General features: G+C 40.1%; 1 protein-coding gene across 1 annotated transcript in view; it reads right to left on the bottom strand.

Moving 5' to 3' along the window:
• Window positions 1-46: 46 nt before the first annotated feature.
• LOC121726757 (histone-lysine N-methyltransferase eggless) overlaps window positions 47-18,528 on the bottom strand; it is a 28,771-nt gene continuing 10,289 nt past the window's right edge. The window contains exons 12-35 of the mRNA XM_042114241.1: window positions 18,283-18,422; window positions 18,099-18,143; window positions 17,770-17,880; window positions 17,452-17,478; window positions 17,029-17,196; window positions 15,707-15,830; window positions 13,200-13,296; window positions 12,635-12,834; window positions 12,112-12,302; window positions 11,890-11,955; window positions 11,522-11,623; window positions 11,030-11,175; window positions 10,691-10,886; window positions 10,029-10,196; window positions 9,519-9,652; window positions 9,206-9,269; window positions 8,924-9,037; window positions 8,285-8,402; window positions 7,518-7,641; window positions 7,065-7,222; window positions 2,225-2,291; window positions 1,701-1,785; window positions 399-606; window positions 47-103 (exon numbers count right to left, since the gene is read on the bottom strand). Coding sequence (XP_041970175.1) covers window positions 400-606; window positions 1,701-1,785; window positions 2,225-2,291; window positions 7,065-7,222; window positions 7,518-7,641; window positions 8,285-8,402; window positions 8,924-9,037; window positions 9,206-9,269; window positions 9,519-9,652; window positions 10,029-10,196; window positions 10,691-10,886; window positions 11,030-11,175; window positions 11,522-11,623; window positions 11,890-11,955; window positions 12,112-12,302; window positions 12,635-12,834; window positions 13,200-13,296; window positions 15,707-15,830; window positions 17,029-17,196; window positions 17,452-17,478; window positions 17,770-17,880; window positions 18,099-18,143; window positions 18,283-18,422 — 2,852 coding nt within the window. The 3' untranslated portion in view covers window positions 47-103; window position 399. The remainder of the gene's footprint in view (window positions 104-398; window positions 607-1,700; window positions 1,786-2,224; window positions 2,292-7,064; window positions 7,223-7,517; window positions 7,642-8,284; window positions 8,403-8,923; window positions 9,038-9,205; window positions 9,270-9,518; window positions 9,653-10,028; window positions 10,197-10,690; window positions 10,887-11,029; window positions 11,176-11,521; window positions 11,624-11,889; window positions 11,956-12,111; window positions 12,303-12,634; window positions 12,835-13,199; window positions 13,297-15,706; window positions 15,831-17,028; window positions 17,197-17,451; window positions 17,479-17,769; window positions 17,881-18,098; window positions 18,144-18,282; window positions 18,423-18,528) is intronic.

Genomic DNA, 18,528 nt, shown 5'->3' with positions numbered 1-18,528 from the left:
AACAAGCATTTGACGCACTTGTTATTTTACATTTCACTTTTCAGTCTTTATTACTTATGCTAAAACATCAAGATGGTCATTAAACTAATAGTTGTTTGAATACCTGCAAAAGAAAATAATAATTTTATTACATTTTACAATTAATGCCATATTATGTAAATTGTAGTCATTGCGTATAATATAATATTATGGCTTGTGATAAAGCCCTGCAAACAGTGGCGTAACTTTAGGGTGGCAGGACTGGCGAAATGCCACGGGTTCCCGACCCAAAATGTTTTATTAATTATTAACGTGACGATTTTTACTGATGGCGCCCCATCAATTTGCTACGAGCTTCGTATGTTATAGTTACGCCACTGCCTGTAAAATATAAAAATAAAAAAGTAAAGTAATCTCACCTTATAGCAGGCGGCCCTTGCAGTTGGGCGCGCCGCACAGGCAGTAGAGCACCTTGCCGGGCACGGAGCCGACGTCGTAGTTGTAGTTCCACGTGAGCTCGGTGCCCGCGCGCACATGCGACAGCGCGAAGAACGCCACCCACGGGAAGCGCGGGTCGTGCGTGTCCACGAACACGTTCTGCACGAACACGTTCGGGGTGCACGAGTGCTGCAAATAAAACAATCCTTAGGGCCAAATTACACCGGAATGGCAGCAAAGCGGCGAGCATTTTCAGTGTCATATGATTTTAATCTTTATCTTCATTATTGTAATACATAGTATCGCTTAAGAAATGGCGGCCGGGAGACTTTCCAAGTTTCTCAAGCGACAGAGTATGAGAAAATATTAAATTTTTATTGTATATTTGAATCATTACTATTGTATTTCATATTTGAACCAACCATATTCAAATACAATGAGTATGGTTGCTTCGCGGTGCCCTAGGGCTCCACGAAACCTCCATAGGGCACACAAACAAAAAGTTTACAAGCGATACATAAATATTTTTAGAAATGTCATCAGTTCATCAAACACCAGCATGGAGTCACCATACAAATAAATGCCAGTCAAAGTTTTTCCGTGCAGAATCCGTCATGAATATCCACTTCTTGCCACTGTGGCTCAAACTTTTTCCTTGATTTTGGGGTTCCGTCAAAAATTTTTGCTTTTCAAAAGGGTTTCGCCATTAAAAGTTTAAGAACCACTGATCTAAATATATCCATACATAGACACTCAAGAATGATTTAGCACGTTGTGGGAACGTGTATGCGAAGCAGTTGTCGGCCACATACAAAATTATACTTGGACGACATAGGTGTATAAAATTATAGTGTCGTTATAATTCCTATTTCAACCAAGCGCCAGAACTATCTTAAAAGTAAGCACCCCCAGGTCAGAACATGACGCAGCTGATTCACAATGCATAATCCGACTCGGATTGTAAAACTTCACCGCGCGACATCCAATAAACGTTCGCCTCTTGACCAATGAACGCACGGTAATGTTTCCGAATCCGTGTCGAACGGGAATCGTGAATCGCCCTGCAGGTCAAGAGTTGCATTACAGTTCGACAAGCCTCTAGATGAATGTGTCAATGATGTCAATAGGCGCTGCTGGTAAAGGAGAACTGTCAAACACATGTCAAAAATGACGTTTTTGTATGATAGAAGCGTTTAGTTTCTTTTCTCGCCACGTTCATATAAAGCCTTGTCGGACTGTAGATATTTATTGTTTTCATCTTTCTTTTTATATGTAGTACTCACGTTGAGATATCTGCCGATGTTGCCCTGAACCTTAGCGTCCATGATGTAGCACGCCTCATCTTCACCGTATAACGTACGAACAGACCTAAACAGTACATAACCAATATAAATGTCATTCTACGAAAAATACGGGACTAAAGAAAATAAAAATGTCAATGATAATGGCTATGGATAATAATAATATTATGAGTGTTGTTGCTATTAAATAAGATAACAATATGCGAAAAAAAATGTCAAGGGAAATAAAAAAGTTTTCTGAATATATCATACATACAAGGTGTAACAAAACTTTAGGGTGTGTATTAGTCTCCTGTATTATTAGTCCTCTGTGAAATTAGCAGCGTTGAAAGAGTTTTTTTTTCAACTTTCATATTATGGGCAAACTCTTGATGCTGGGGCGCTTGCCCATACAAATCACAAAAAATGCTCTTTCAGTGCTGCCACTTTCACGGTCAACTCTATATAAGGTATTATCAATTATCATTTAATTTTGTTACACCTTGTATGATATTCCTTCGACTTACTTATATTTGGAGACAAACTCGTTGGCGCGCATCCCCGCCGCAGCAGTGAAACAAGATGGCTCCCGACCTGCCACAAAAAATATAAGTCTATTTCATATTATTTAAGTAGTGTATTGAATTATATATAATACTAGCTGTCCCGGCAAATGTTGTTTTGCCATATAAAGTATTTCATCCATATTATTTTATTGAAGTGACTAAATAAGTATGTCACCATGGCAACGTCCATCGCTATCCTCTCCGCGTTCCACTTGTTGTTAAAAACGATCAAGACACTCAAAATGCCTCCTGTTTTGAGCGTTTTGATCGTTTTTAACGTCAAGTGGAACGCGGGGCCCCTCGCACAAACAATGGTCGTCGTCAGTCTCGAGTTGTAATAATTTATTCAACAAACGCTTAATATTACGGTTTTACATAACAATGAAACCGATATTATGTGCCGAAGCGGAAAACATACAGCATTGTTTTGAAGAAAGCAGTGTATACTTATCTGTTTCGGTCTGTTTTATCTTCATAAACGGGTTTCAGTAACTTAACTAGATGGCGCTAGGAGCGATCTCTATGATGGAACATAGACCAGCAAGGGGGGCGCGCCAGCGCCGCCATTTTCCAAACCATAGTCGTCTTCACCAGGAGGAACTTCCTACAATGCTGTATAATATCGGTTTCATTGTTATGTAAAACCGTAATATTGATGTGCCTCCGGAAAACATACAGCATTGTTTTGAAGACGTGTTTGTTATCTGCTGGTGATGATCTATTACACAACGCTATGATGATAAATAGGTGAAATTAAGTAATATAAATTATAACGTAAGTAGTCGTTTGAAGTTAAACTTTATGCAGATAAAGAAAACATACATATTTTAATATCAATATTTCAATATATTATTCATATTTTAATATCTATATAATTAACCATAATAATTATAACAGAGAAAATCATAAAAATAAGTATAAAATAACATAATTCATACATTAACTAAACCGGCGCAAAAGTACTAAAAAATGAATCAAGTCGATTGTCTTTAGGGATTTCTATCTGTTTACAATAATGATTAAAAAACGTGTTGGATGATTTCCAATTTCCCCTAGATAATATTTCGTCTATTGATTGATTATGAAGCCACCTCCAGGATGCTACCGCTGACCTACAGCTTCCTGGAGGTGCGTCAATACCACTGTCCCTCAATACAGAATGCACCCAATTTCCTATTACAGTCCTGGAAGCTGGTTTAATTACCCCATTTACTGTAATAAACAAACTATTTAAATCTCCCACCTCAGACCTTCGGGGCCTAACTTTTTCCAGGTAAGATCTGACAAGAGTTACAGGGCAAATATTTCTATTGTCGTATTTTGAAAGCATCCAGGCAGTTTGGCGACGAGAATGAGTGTCTGTCTTAGATCCAAATGCCGGTATTAAGAAAATATGGTCACCTCTGTCGAAGAAGTGATCACTTGTTACCTCGAGTAGAGTGAGATCATGGACTCTCCTTCCCGAGGCCAATAATAGGACTATTGCAGTTCTTCTAGCTATATCAAAGAGATCTTTTGGAGGGTTTGCTTGCTGTGATCCACTCCAGTACATCCCTTGGATCCCACGATATGGAAATGGTAACTTTTTTAGGCTTCGCAGAGGCTATGGCTTTAAGAGTGTGTTTTATAATAAAATTTGAAAATGTGTGGTGTTCGGCGTGAGGTCCACAAAAAGTAAGTACAGTAGACTTGTGTACTAAAATTGTGTTGTACGACAAGTTTTCGTTAAAATGAAGATGCACAAGAAATTTTGCGACTTCGAATGGTTGAGGCTCTTTAGCATTGACTTCAGGAATTGAACACCATTCAAGCCATCTTTTAATTGCCGGCAAATATGTTGATAACGTGGAGGTACGCCAGCTCTTTTGTAGAAGATTCTTTTCTTCCGAGGACCATTCTCTTATTTGCGAGCCCCACCCCCAATTTTCCACACTTTCAACATTAACGAGTGCACTTGTGGTGGGGGTTGTCCCGTTGTCACGTCTATCAGAATTTCCGGCAGATTCTGAAGCTCCATTGCGACATCCAGAGCTCGAGATTTCAGATCCTGTAACCAGAACGCTTGAGACCACTCTGGAGCTACTATGAGGTAAGTTCCCCGAGCTGTGTTCATATGTGCCAGAATTTTCGGAATTATGCTTGGAGGAGGAAATACCCAAGCTAGTCTGTAATCCCAGGGTTTGCTGAAGGCATCTATAAAGTCTGCTGATTGATCTCTGCAATCTATCGTGACGTAGTTCCGTACTACTGCTGTTCGTCTCGAGGCGAATAGGTCCACCTCTGGATATCCCCACTTCCGGAACACTTTCGCAGTGCCCGAGGGGAGCAGATGCCATTCCGCTGGGATTTTTCCGCGGGATAGACTGTCCGCTATTATGTTGTACCTCCCCGGAAGGTAATGTGCAGACAGACATATGTTCAGACTGCCGGTCAACTGTAGGAGTTGAAAGGTTAAGGCTAACATTTCCACTGATTTTGTTCCTCCTTCTTTTCGAATGTAGGCAATCACGGTTCGATTGTCTGATTGAATTAGTATGTGCGAATTCCTTAGTTCTTTTGATTTTGCTTTTATTGCTTTCTTTTTTGTTGCTGTGCCATCTTTTTTGCTGTACTGTCCATTTCCCGGAGAGTAAAGTTCCGTCTAAATAGGCACCCCATCCCACATCTGAAGCGTCCGTCGCCAGATAGTTCGTCGTGGGTTTTTTGTGTATCGGTGCCGAGCGGTAATGCCGTTGAGCCACCACATTAATTCTCGTTTCACGTGGTCTGGGAAACGGATCTTTACACGGGTCAAAACCTTGGAAAAACGCTTCAGAAATATTTGGAGGTGCCGGCAATGGAGTCTTCCCCTTGGGACAACAAAGTTGGCAAAGTTCAATTGTCTTAGCAGGCTTTGCAGCTGTCGAAGATTTATGCCCTCTTTCAGTACAATCCTTTGTTTCAGATTGCTGTCTAGGCTGGTGATCTTCTGTTCTGGGAGTGACATGGTATTCGCTACTGTCCTCCAACGTATTCCTAAATATTCTAGGTCCTGAGTTGGGGTAAGAACCGATTTCCGATAGTTGATTTGCCAGCCCAACAATTCCAAGTGTCTTACGGCTTCCGAAGCCTGCAGACACAGAGCGTTCCGATCCTGGTGTACTACAAGGAAATCGTCTAGGTAGACTAGTATTCGATATCCTTTCGCGGGTAGGTTCTCCGCGACCCAACACGTTACAAAAGAGAAAAGGTAAGGAGCAGAAGCTAGACCAAATGGTAGGCATGTCATTTAGTACAACTTTCTCAGGTAACTGATTCTTAAAAAAGGTCGGTGCGATTTTGCAATGGGCAAATGGAAATAGGCGTTTGAAATATCTAATTTTATCATCCAGTCTTTTGGCTGGAGAAATTCCGGAACATTTACATGAGACACTAGACGAAACCGTTTCACTTTTACATATGCATTGAGTTGCCGAAGGTCGAAAATTGGTCTCATTGAACCATCGCTCTTTTTCCGCAAAAAAACTTTCGATATGAAACTGGGCGTTTTGGCAACTACTGGTTCTAATACCTTTTGATCCAACAGTTCCTGAATTATTTTCGATACTGCAGGGGACGGTTCGGTTGTATACCGTTTCAGTATTCGTTTCGTGGGTAAGATCAACGGGGGTTTTTTGAAGAATGGTATTCGAGAACCCGAAATTGCTAATATTACATGGTTTGTGGCTCCCATAGTTTGCCATTGATGTTTGAATTTTATCAATTGTCCCCCCATGAAATGTGTTTGATAGTCCCTTCTTTTTAATATTGTTGTTTCGAAATGAATTGTTTTGTTTGTGGGTGTTATTATTAGACTTTTTATAATTTGATTTTGAATTATTTATTGTTTTATAACCTCCGAAATTTGCTTGTTTAGGTAACGAGACAGATCTAGATGTAGAAGCAATTGGTTCAGTTATTTAACGTTTTAAAACTGATCTATTTAGACGTTGGCCAACGCGCGAACGCCCGTTCTACACATTGGGCCAACGCGTCTGCAGACGCGTTGGCCAACGCGTTCGCCTATGTCGAGAGCCGCCAATAGAGATGTCATCTAGCGCCATCTAGTTAAGTTACCGAAACCCGTTTATAAAGATAAAACAGACCGAAACAGATAAGTATACACTGCTTTCTTCAAAACAATGCTGTATGTTTTCCGGAGGCACATCAATATAAAAAGTAACCAGTAGCCGATTCTCAGACCTACTGAATATGCATATAAAATTGAGTAAAAATCAGTAAAGCCGTTTCGGAGGAGTACGGTAACTAATATTGTGATTTGTGAAACGAGAATTTTATATATAAGATGTACCATCGAGGAAATTGATTCCTAGGCAGTTGACGGATCAACATGGTCGTCTTATGTCAATTCAATGTTGGCTGTGATCGGTTGGATGGGGCCATCTGCCTAGGAGTCAACTTCTCTGATAGTACTACAATCTACATCACTGCTAAATTATGACTTAGTAATGCTTTGAAACTACTGAATCAATTTTGATGTGGCCCAGATTTATAGTCAACAGACCACAGGATTGGACAGAAGATCTGATAATGGTTTTATTGAGCCACGAAAAAAATATAGCTTTATACTTTTTTGCTGCAAATATACGACTCTCTCATAGTTTATCACTTCAACGAACACCTGACTTGGTTCAACATCAAAAGCCTATTGCTGTCCACTGCTGAACATTGGCCTCCCCCGTAGGCCTGAGTTGGTTGAGACTGTTGAATTTGTGGGAAATGGTTTGCGCTATCTCCCGAAATAAATTATTATTGTTCTTACTTTCGTCGTCACTGATCGTGATGCAGTCGTCGTTCTTCTCGGACTTGTCTGTTTTGCTCTTCTGGTTTTTGTCGTCTTCTTTATTTTCTTGTTTAGCGTTTTGGTCCCGAGCGATTTTGTCCCGTGCGTTTTTCTTATCACGTTTTCGTAATCTTTTACTGAAAAATAATAATTATGCATCATAAATCATTACTGTTGTATGTCACCTATCGTCAATTGCCTTATCTTATTACTATAGTTTGTGCGTTTTAAGATGATATGGGTGACAGTTCTCATATTCCTTGCTACCGTTTTTTTTTACAAGAAAACAAAAAAAATCTAAATGTAAATAGTGACATCTCGCTTGCTCAGCTCTTTGTTTCTCTATACCGCCAGGTATATTAACTTTATGCTTTGAACGTAACTACGTATTAGTTACGTTCAGTTGATACTGCTATCACTAAGCTCACTCACGTGAAGTCCGTGAGTCCGGGTCCGATGTACCCGGGATGGAAGTCCACATCATCGTCATCTTCTCCCTTCGACTTCTTTTCCTCCTCCGATGATTCTTCTTCAGAACTACTCTCACTTGTCTCCTGTAAAAGTCAAGTAAACTCATGTTTAGAGGAGTTTGCCCTGACAAACGAATTGCCTTAAAAGCAAATAATGTAACCCCAAGACACGATTGTGTTGCTAGCAAGTAAAAATTTTTTTTTTTTATGAAATAAGGGGGCAAACGAGCAAACGGGTCACCTGATGGAAAGCAACTTCCGTCGCCCATGGACACTCGCAGTATCAGAAGAGCTGCAGGTGTGTTGCCGGCCTTTTAAGAGGGAATAGGGTAATAGGAGAGGGTAGGGATGGGAAGGGAAGGGAATAGAGGAGGGTAGGGAAGGGAATAGGGTAGTTGATTGGGCCTCCGGTAAACTCACTCACTCGGCGAAACACAGCGCAAGCGCTGTTTCACGCCGGTTTTCTGTGAGAACGTGGTATTTCTCCGGTCGAGCCGGCCCATTCGTGCCGAAGCATGGCTCTCCCACGTATATACTCTTTTTCTTTGTGTATTATGTAGATCGACTCACTAGCTATACAATACTCGAGCGAGCATAATGTATAATACGAAACAGTCTGATATCAAATAAAATAAACAAATGTTAACAGAAAGTTGACTGGATATTTGATAAATTTTATAAGCAATAAGAGAAAAATAGACGGTGATGAATGAGACTATAAAGCGTGTACTTTATCTTGTTCTTTAGCGTCTTCGGGTATATCCTCTTCGAAGCCTTCCTTCATCTGTTCCACGACCTCTATGTAGTCCAACTCCGCAAGGAATTCGTCGCCCTCGTTCAAACCGTCCTAGGGGAAAACAGGAAAATGCATAGGATTAAAAATCATAATATACAAATGAAATCATAAACAAACTATCTCAATAGGTGAACGAATATTGGTGAAAAGTTATACTGTGATAAAATATCGATTTGCTGTTAAATATGTTAGATAACTGATCACATAAACTGTTTGCAAATTGACGTAGAATATCACAAAAAGTTGCAAACGCGCGTTTGACATGACAATTGACACGAAAGGGCCCTATACCATCCACCTGGGGGCAAATTAAATATTTAGCATCTAAAATATGTTAACATAATATAATTAACTTATAACTAACTTCTCCCACAATACAAAAAAAAAGTAGTGCAATTACAAATTATCGCAGGAGACTGGTGCCCTAAGTAGGTTGCCCTGTGTTAAGGGGTCACCAGGCCCCCCTCAAAAATATTACAGATTTGTTTCATCAAGAGCTTAACATCATTTAGAGGTAAGTCAAGGTTTGTATTGTAGTCAAATTGCAAAAAGAAAGAGAAAGAAGATCTTACCAGTGTGGCGGTGGCATCAGTGAGTAGGTTGCCGGCATACACGCACAGGAAAGATCCCTCGGGCACGTCGTTTAGTGCGCGGATACCCCAACCTTTGTTCAGAGTCTTAAATACCTGCGGCATACAACGAATATTATAGTCGCCATTCAAAGTTTCAGGTCAAAGAAACTAAAAGAGATAAATAATTTGGAAAGTGTATTAGCTAGACATGTCACATGGACAAATGCTTCACGCTTTCTTACCAAAAAATAAAATGTTAGAAATTCGAGGATATGCACTCACTTGTAGTTTAAGCTGGAGCGGATGCTGCGCGACTCGATTGAGACATGTGTGTTTGCATTTGCATCTGGAAATTTTGATCATAAAATAATATACGCATTTTTCCTATAGTTGGATTACCAATTAAATCATGAACTCGTAAATAAAGTTCGTAAATGAAGACGTAAGTGGAGGATGGGTATTGGGTAACTAACATTCTGAAAATTGTCTTTTAATCGACTTTATCCTATATCCTAACTTTACTAATGCAACTGTGAATCAATATGCTGAAGTTCTACAAATATATACTCAGCCTGAGATAGTATACTGTATATACCTGGAGTTACACTCGTATATGCCAGTGGGGAGGGGCTTGGGCAGGCGCTTGTACACGTAGCCGACGTCACCCTCCATTTGGATAGTACGGGCGCCCTCTAGCGTCAGCTGCCAGCACGCACACTTCGACTTGTCCTGCACAAACATATCATATTAATTTAAAAAATAACGAGCAAGTGGGTCACCTGATGGAAACCAACTACCATCGCCTATGGATGGACAAAAAGCGACGCCGAAGGCAAACAAAAGGGGTGCCTTTTTATTCAGCAATACCAGCAGCCTGGGCGCCGAAGAATTCTCGCCCAGGGCGCGGATAGACCTTAAACGGGTACTGTGTGAGATACATCTTTATTATGACCCAACATACCTGACAGTTGTCCTCGCAGTCGCATCGAACTCCGATACTCCGGCAGGCTGTGGTCGTAGTAGTTCACGCACGGCACCGGCACGTTCTCTTTGCCGTTTGACGGGTCCTACACGTGTATTGATGCTGTAATATAAGCGAACCTACCTGGCAATCGTCCTCGCAGTCGCATCCGCACAGGAATTCGGGGTCCAGGTTGAGCGGCACGCCGGCGGTGGGCGTGCGCTCCGTGTTATACGAGTAGAACTCCGGCAGGCTGTGGTCGTAGTAGTTCACACACGGGACCGGCACGTTCTCTTTGCCGTTTGACAGGTCCTGCACATTTTCATTATTAATAATTTAATATAACTGCGCTCTGATTGGCCGATACTGTTACGCCAACGGCGGCGCCAAACAGCCATTGGTGCGCCCCTTTAATACGCTCATACCCGTCTACGCACATTTAATTGTTACTAGATGAAATTTGTGTCACTTCCCTCGTGACATATTTCCCGTACAAAACTTCCCTGGACTTTCCCTAATATTTTAAGACTAAAATAAGCCAAATTAGATCCGCCGTTCTCGAGCTTTGGCGAGACTAAAAAAACTGAAAATTCATTTTTATTTGGAACGAAGTTCCATATCGCGCGAAAGGGGGCTAGACGGAAAAAATTAAGACTAAGAGTTATAACGATACCATTTGCTATAATTGTAAACCGTGCGGCGTGCGCGTGTTTCTCTGTCTGTCTCTCTCTCATAGAAAGCAACTTCCTTCCATCCGGATGTCCCTTGACGCCTCTCAAGTTTTTTTACATAGATGATAGACTAACCTTCTTAGACACGATACAGCGGTTAAGCACGAACTCGGCAAGGCAGTGGGTATTGGGCGAGAAGTCGAACAGGTCGACGGACATGTCGGAGCGTGTGGCGCGCAGGTAGCGGTGCAGCTCCGCCATGTTGCGCAGCCGCCGCCCGCACCCGCCCACGTACATCACATGCTTGTGACCGCGCCAGCGTACAATCTGCCTGTAGGGTATTTATTTATTTTCTTGTATAGAAAAACTTATAGGTAATAGCCATTCACAATTTTTTGCAGTTGTGTGTGATAAACGAATTTTGGCGCAACGGAATTGCGGGCGTCATCTAGTAATCAATATTTTTCAACTTACCTCTCCCATCCGCTGAGCAGGGGCTTAGCGAGCGGGTTGTATGTGCGCAAGTCTTTGAGCTGAAGCACGTCAGTTCTTTTGCACTGCGGTCCGCACTTGTGGGGCACCATCTTGTGCGGTCTCACAGCGTTCTTCGGCGTATAGAACTAAAGGAAAGGAGCCATAAATTAACAAGTTTGTGTTTTTGTCTACGAGCTAATAACATTGATTATATTGAACGAAAGAATGGCGAATCAGTAAAATATTTTTTATTTATTAATTAAGTAATTTATTTAATAAATAAAAAAGTTTATTTTTTTACAAATAGCCCCATTAATTGCTAAACTATGAAATTTAAAGGCGTTTGTTTAGTAAAAGTCAGTCTGAATAAATTTAACGATGGATATAATTCTGTTGCAGCTTTGCAGGATAAACAAAGAATTAATGACATTCGGAAACCTTTTTACATAGATTGAAAACGAGAAAAAAATGATACGCGACGAAACTACTTACGACAACACGGCTAGTGACGTCATCGAGGTTGGTAGCGGGCGCGGGGGTCGGCTGACTCGTCGTTGTCGACTTCTTAGCTACGGACCGCTGACGACGTATTTCCTATACACATTAACGAGCTTTTAATTTAACGCTGTTAAGCATTTGTGTGTCATCCCACAAAAAAAATACGGATTGAGTTAAATGAATCGTCTTGTTCTTTAGATCATTGAGAACAAGACTGCATTCATAACTCTACGAACTTGTGGGTGCAAATGCTTAACAGCGACCAATTGTATAACGTCCTCTAATTTAAAATCAGTAAAATAACAACCAAAACATAGCTCTATATATTAATTAATGGAATTAAGAACCAAGAAGAAAAATACCTCTGCGTTCTGCGCAGACTTCGCCTGTTCGTTGGACCTCGTGTACTCGACGTACGGCATGTTGCCCTAAAACAAAAACAGAATTTAATATCAGACACACTTTTTTGCTCAATGTATTTATCTATCAACTTTTATTATAATGAGTTTGTATCGTACATGTCTATGACATAGTAATGGCAGCGTGCAAACAAAAGAGATTTTCTGTGTTTTCAACGACCGTACCTTATTACCGAGGGGGCGTGGCATGGCGCGCGGGGCCGCACGGGGCCGCGAGCGCTCGGCCGCCTGCAGCTCGAGGAACAGCGGGGCGAGGCGCGTCGACCCGCGGTAGATCCACTCGCGCCGCCCGTCCACGAACGCCACGCGCACCAGCGATGCGTCCACAGCTTCCACCACACAGGACAGCCATTTTCCTGGACGACACACGATTATATTGTGGTTTCTAATAAACTTAAGGTTAACCGCACGCAGGCGTAACTACACTGCAGCGGCACGACGCGACACGTCACGGCCAAATATCTTGTATAATATCGTATGGGGTAAGCCGCACTACGCGACACAAAATGTCAGTTCTATGAAAAGTGATAAGGTCACTGTTCAAGTGCGGTCTCATCTTTAAGGTCAACGCATACGTAGTTTTCGTCCACGAATAACATATTTGCATGCAGATGTGCAAAAGTTCTAATTGCCCGCACACGGAAAACTAGGAAGCTCTTCAGCTTTATGACACTAGTGCCTTAAATACCTTTAAACTCAGTCTTGAGGTTCTGTCCAGCGTGGAGGCGCACCATGGGCCGCTCGGGGTAGCTGGTAATGTAGTCCTTGACGAACTGGCGCGAGTCCACGTGCACCTCCTCCCACACTAGCGGCGAGCTCTGACAGACGACGCGCGTCTCGCGGTGCGCCGCGTACTGCGCGTAACCGTCGTCGAAGAATATCAGGTACCTGAGGGATATTAAGTTTCTGTTTTATCCGTAAGGGTAAGTAAGGGCCGTGTAGAGGGCAACACATATGAAGTAAACAATTTAGAACTTCTTGTCGTGTGAGGCAGAACATATCAAATAAACACTTTAAAAGTTTCATTTTGGCGACACCGATTCGCAGCAATTTCGTTATCGATTGCAGCAACATAATTTCTCTTACTCAAAAAAAAACTATACATGAATATCCTTTACTACAATGTTTATTTTTTGATTTGAAGAAAGACAAAACATTCTATACTCTCTACCGTAGCCACTAGTTAACTTTTTTTGTAAAAATATTAAGGCAGTTTTATAATAGTTAGGGGGTAAAAGTAATAATATAATTACCTATAATTGTTCACTGGATTGGGAACCTCAGCAACGATGCCCGCCGAGTAGTATTCCTTAATTCCTGCATCCTTGAATAAGGCAATAACGCGGGTACCTGAAAAAAAGGGTCATAGATTGTTGACATGGCTACTAAATAAAACACACAGACCAATAACGATCTTGAGGCACTTGAATAGAGACGTAAGTCGTAATTTTATTTGCAACAGATGTCGCTTTACGAGACCGCATTATTTTCGATAGTGGGCGGCCACGAGTCATAGATCAATGTCGGGCCCACGGAGCTCATACTAAGAGGAGGTGTTGTAATCAAGTTTCCTTATGAAACGACGCGTGACAATTTGCGGGGAGAGGGGGTGTCAAGCTCCGCCCACTTCTCAATATTTCATCTATCGGCTAAAAGCAAAACTACTAGCTTAGGTCGATGTTGATGTTACTACGAAGTTCAACTATCTTATGATGAAGACTCTGAACTTACTGATAACTGAATACTGATCTTACGACGAAGATGTCATTTTGCCTGGATATTTTGTTACGATTCAAATAGTTATCATAGATGACGACAGATGGCAGTTTAAAAGTAATATCATAATAAAAGCTACATAATCACGGTTTTAGCTATTTAAATGTGTTTAAGACTAAGTGTACAACGGTTTTCAGTATTCAAGTATGATTATTGTAATAAACTTATGCAAAATTATACGCATTTACGTCTGTATTATCTTTCAAAGGTTTGGCCATCTAGTGTCAAGTAGTATAATTAACGCTGAAAGCTGAAATGTTCTAGAACTTTTATATTTAAATTACATTTAAAATTATTTCCAAATGAAATGTGATGGTATTATCAGGAGGCCTACTACAACCTCTTATAGCAGTATTATTTTAATCTTACTTTATGATTTCGTACCATCACCTCTTAAAAGTAAGATTACTTTATGATTGTTCCGTCAAGACGTTTTGTGACGTCATGTCCCAATATCATTCGCTCTCAGCGTACCATAAGCTCCATTTTAACACCGTTTGACAGATGAGCAAGATTACTTTAACGTCAAACTAGCGATCTTAAATCCGCTGTGAAATATCAACTATTTTAAGATTGTTTTGCATTCTTTACTGTTTTTTAGTAAAATTATATTTGAAAATTGAGTACGGTACGACTTTAAATTACGCATATTATGTATTAACAAGAAAGTCTTAACTTTATTTGTATTTAAAGTTTACCATGTACATAAAAAACGGCTTTTGTTTTGAGATTACCAATGAATTAAATATTTACGTACCTTCTATTTACCTTATAATAGAAAATATCGAAACAGTCTTCAAAGTCGCGCAACTCACACACCACTTAAAACTTTTTTGTTTTAGCGTACCACAACAACACTTCAAGTCTTAATTGGGTTTCACCATTAGTTTTTCAACAATTCAACTATTTGATTTAATTCCTATTGTTAACAATTTAGCGCTGAATCGGTTTAATTTATTGAAATATTTATGTTTAGTACCATTCAAATTCTCTACAGTCACTAATAAGTTTTTTCTACATTTGTTTAGACTAATTAGACACTTCATTTGTTTACACAATCGTGTGAGAGTGACAAAACGCTTTATAGCTGCTATCTCGCTTCCACCCATGACAATTCATTTGTTTACACAATCGTGTGAGAGGAACAAAGCGCTTCATAGTTGCTTATCTCGCTTCCACCCATTGATAAATGTAAACAAATAATTTGATATCGTTCGTTCTTTCCCATCACTTAGCAGGAATAAAACAAGATTGTTTTCATACACCTTAAAAAGTTCATGGTACGAATCAAAGTAAGGTTATTGTAATCTTACAACAAAGTGTTCTGGAAACATGATAGTTTTAGGAAAGGTTGTGGTAGGCCGCCTGAACGTCTTTCTGAGTGTTTTCGAGATTGTAAAACACAATACTTCATCTTTTCCTTGTTAAGAACGCAAAAAACACCAATTTATTGGGAGTCTCGTTACGTGTGCACCTGACAAACGCTGAAAGTATACTGACTTAAGCCCCGCCCACAATGATGACGTCAGGAACGAGTTGAAAATCACAGTGCACAGTTGCTAAGTTCTTTTTGTATAAGCTCCGTGGTTGGGCCACACTTATAACGAATTAGGAATGATTGGATAACAAAGAATAAATATATCCAATAATATAAATATTTTACATAACCCGACCAAATTGCGTAGGTCCTTTAACTCCTGTATCCCCATAAGGCCCATGGCCCACCCTATACAGGGTGTAACAAAACTAAGTAATAATACTTAAGGGTTGGTATGAGTTGACCATGAAAGTAGCAGCGCTAAAAGAGTAACTTTTTAAGTTTTTTTTTTAACTTTTGTGTAGGAAAATTGCTTGCCCATACAAATTACAAGAAAAATTTGCTCTTTCAGGGCTGCTACTTTCACAGCGAGCTCTATTTAGGGGACACATACACATCCTAAAGTATTGTCACTTAGTCCTGTATATCAATGTGTCCGCTACATACCGATGATCATCCTCGTGTCAGCGGGCGTGCTGTACGCCAGGTGGCGACCGCTGACGGTGGAGTGCGGGTTCGCCACGTTCTTGTGTTCGAACTTCACGCGGCACATCGTGAACTGATCCGACGACTGTTGAAAAACCGTAGGTGAAATTATAGGGTTACATAAGTCATAATATTGGAACCCAGAAATCAAAATGAAACCAAAAAATATTGCCCTCTGAATCTGATTAAAACTGAGTACTTCAGTAAATTGCATGCACTCAAAACAGTTGGATACTATCATTAAGAGAGGTAGCAATCGGTTTTTTGACGCATCTATAAATATATAAGTCTGTCTTTATAAGTGTTAATTTTTTTTTTAGTTTACAGATACAGTGTGAGTATTTTTCACACTGCTCCTAGACTTTAAGGTTATGACCGCTGGTGCCTTGATTCATTTAAATATAAATATAAAGATAAAAGCGAGTAAAAGAGACAAAATTCGCGTGAATTAACAAGTATATCCACAGAATAGATAATAGTACAAGTACAGAAGTCTCACTGCTTTGATGTTCACAAATGCCTACATAAGTATTATTAACAAACGGACCGCACGCGAGTAGCCGACATTGAGCTCTCTGGCGCCGCGCGAAGGTCGACTTTATTTCACACATTTTGTGTGTTGTTGACTATAGTCTGAAAATAGGGTTATCAAAATAAAATAACTATAAAATACCACGCAAGGTCATACATACGGAAACTGTTAGGTAAATGAATACCGAACATATAAATTAGTTTACACAGACACGACACCTGATTTTCTTTTGATGTAGGTAATTAGGTATGGATTATATTATTATGTATAATGTAAGTATATGCAGCTACCACCTACCACCTATTTTAATTATGCATATTTATTATAATTAATTATAAAACATTTGTGTCTATATTTAATAATATTATTATTGTCATAGATTTAGGTACCATGACAGTAGATAATATATAAATTTGCCTTTTTTTTTCATTGTCCCAACAATCGGCTGCAATGCAGTATTTTTTTTTTCATAAATTTTGTCAATTAAAATATGACACTGCGTAAGAGACGCGCGCGTGCGCCACGAGTCAGTTCGCGGCAACCATTCAAGCGCCCCGACGTCGGGGAGTCTCGTATGTACTTGTAGCTCGGCGGCGGAACGGCGGAGTGACACCCCCCTGGTATAGCTCAATATATTGACATTTTTAGTAGGCAATATCTCCGAGATAACTATAATGTATGTATAAAAATCTTGGAATCTTAATTTGTTTGTAAAAATTAAAAAATAGTACTTATAGATCAATAGACTGACATTTTTAGTGGGCAATATCTCCGAGATAACGGCCCGGAGCCACGAGGCTTTCTTCTTGGCGTAGACCGCCATGCCGGGGCGGAGCGGCGCGCGCGTCAGCGGCCCGCTGGGCGGTAAGTCCGCCGGCGCAGACTCCAGCGACAACTTCACTACCGCGATGTCCGTGTTCTGGATTAGGTAATAAAAAAAATAAATGTTATACACCATAAACATAATATTTATATGTAAAATGCTATCTTAATATTATGTTGTATTACATATTTTGTGGGGCTAGAAGAAGAGAAGGCATTCGACAAAGGGCAGCCAAGCGGATCAAGTAAGGATCTCAAAAGTACTGCCGAATAGTACACACAGGCGCTGCACGCTAGTTCAATCTCCACGCTCCGCGTGTCTAGATTTAAAATATTCAATTTACACACTTACATCGTCATCAACTTTACCAGCCTGCACCTGCAAAACATATTTTTCCTCGAGTCAAATCTCAATATCTATTTTTTTACAAAAAATAGAAATAATAGTAAAATATAAAAAAATAATTATTTACTATTAATTATGTCTGTTTTATAACATTTTAAACTTTCGCATTGCATTATAATTATGTACTCGTAGTAGCATTACTACTTAAATAAGTCGCGTTAAGTCCCGATTAAAAAAAGTTTAATTATGTCTGTCTTGTCCAAAATATTAAAAAAGACTTAGTAACTTTAATCTTAAATCTAATATGTTATATAAAAGATATACCTCTGCATCGACAGTCGAAAGAGGCGTGTATCCCATAGGTATTGCCTTTTTCTTCGAGGGCGGCCCCTCCAACCACCCCACTGTCGAGCGACGTGGACGCTTAGACGGCATCTATAAATTAATCGTCTTCTTATTCATCGGCGAAATAAAAATTTTTTCAACTTTTTTGGCACACACAATTATTATAAGTTGGAGAAATGGCTTGACAGACAAGAACTTTTTGACAGAGAAGAATGTTTCTGATATGTACAGAATAAGGAATTTTTATCATAATATTATAGTGAAAAAAATATTTTTATACATATTATATCAGAAATGTTATATCTCACCTCTTGAGCAGGTGCCGGTTTGACATCTTTTTCTGCGGTTATTACCTGAAAGAGAAAAAGGCCAAAATAATATTTCAATTAATACAGGGTATCGTCGTGTTATTAAATCGTGGCCGACGCGACACGATTCAATTTCGATTCGATTCGAATTTAGTCACAACTCGAGTGGCACTTCTCTACTCACAGTCTTTTCGGCGACGTCATCGATGTTGATGGGTGGCAGCTCGTGTATGTCGGGCTCGAACGTCGCGTACAGCTCCGTCCGCAGCTTGTCGTTAGCTATCTGACACTGCTTGAACAGCTCGTCGATCTCCAGGCTTTCCTCTGGAAAAAAAGTAACTCTTAGACTGAGTACTCACATGCGGTTTTGCTCGATAGTTTTACTCCAAATTGAGTAATAATTACTGTGTGGACCGCAAAACTGACAGCT

The sequence above is a fragment of the Aricia agestis genome, chromosome 5 (assembly GCF_905147365.1).
Source record: "Aricia agestis chromosome 5, ilAriAges1.1, whole genome shotgun sequence".
Taxonomy (NCBI): domain Eukaryota; kingdom Metazoa; phylum Arthropoda; class Insecta; order Lepidoptera; family Lycaenidae; genus Aricia; species Aricia agestis.
The sequence above is the reverse complement of the archived record's forward strand: the minus strand, read 5'-3'. Positions and strand labels throughout refer to the sequence as shown.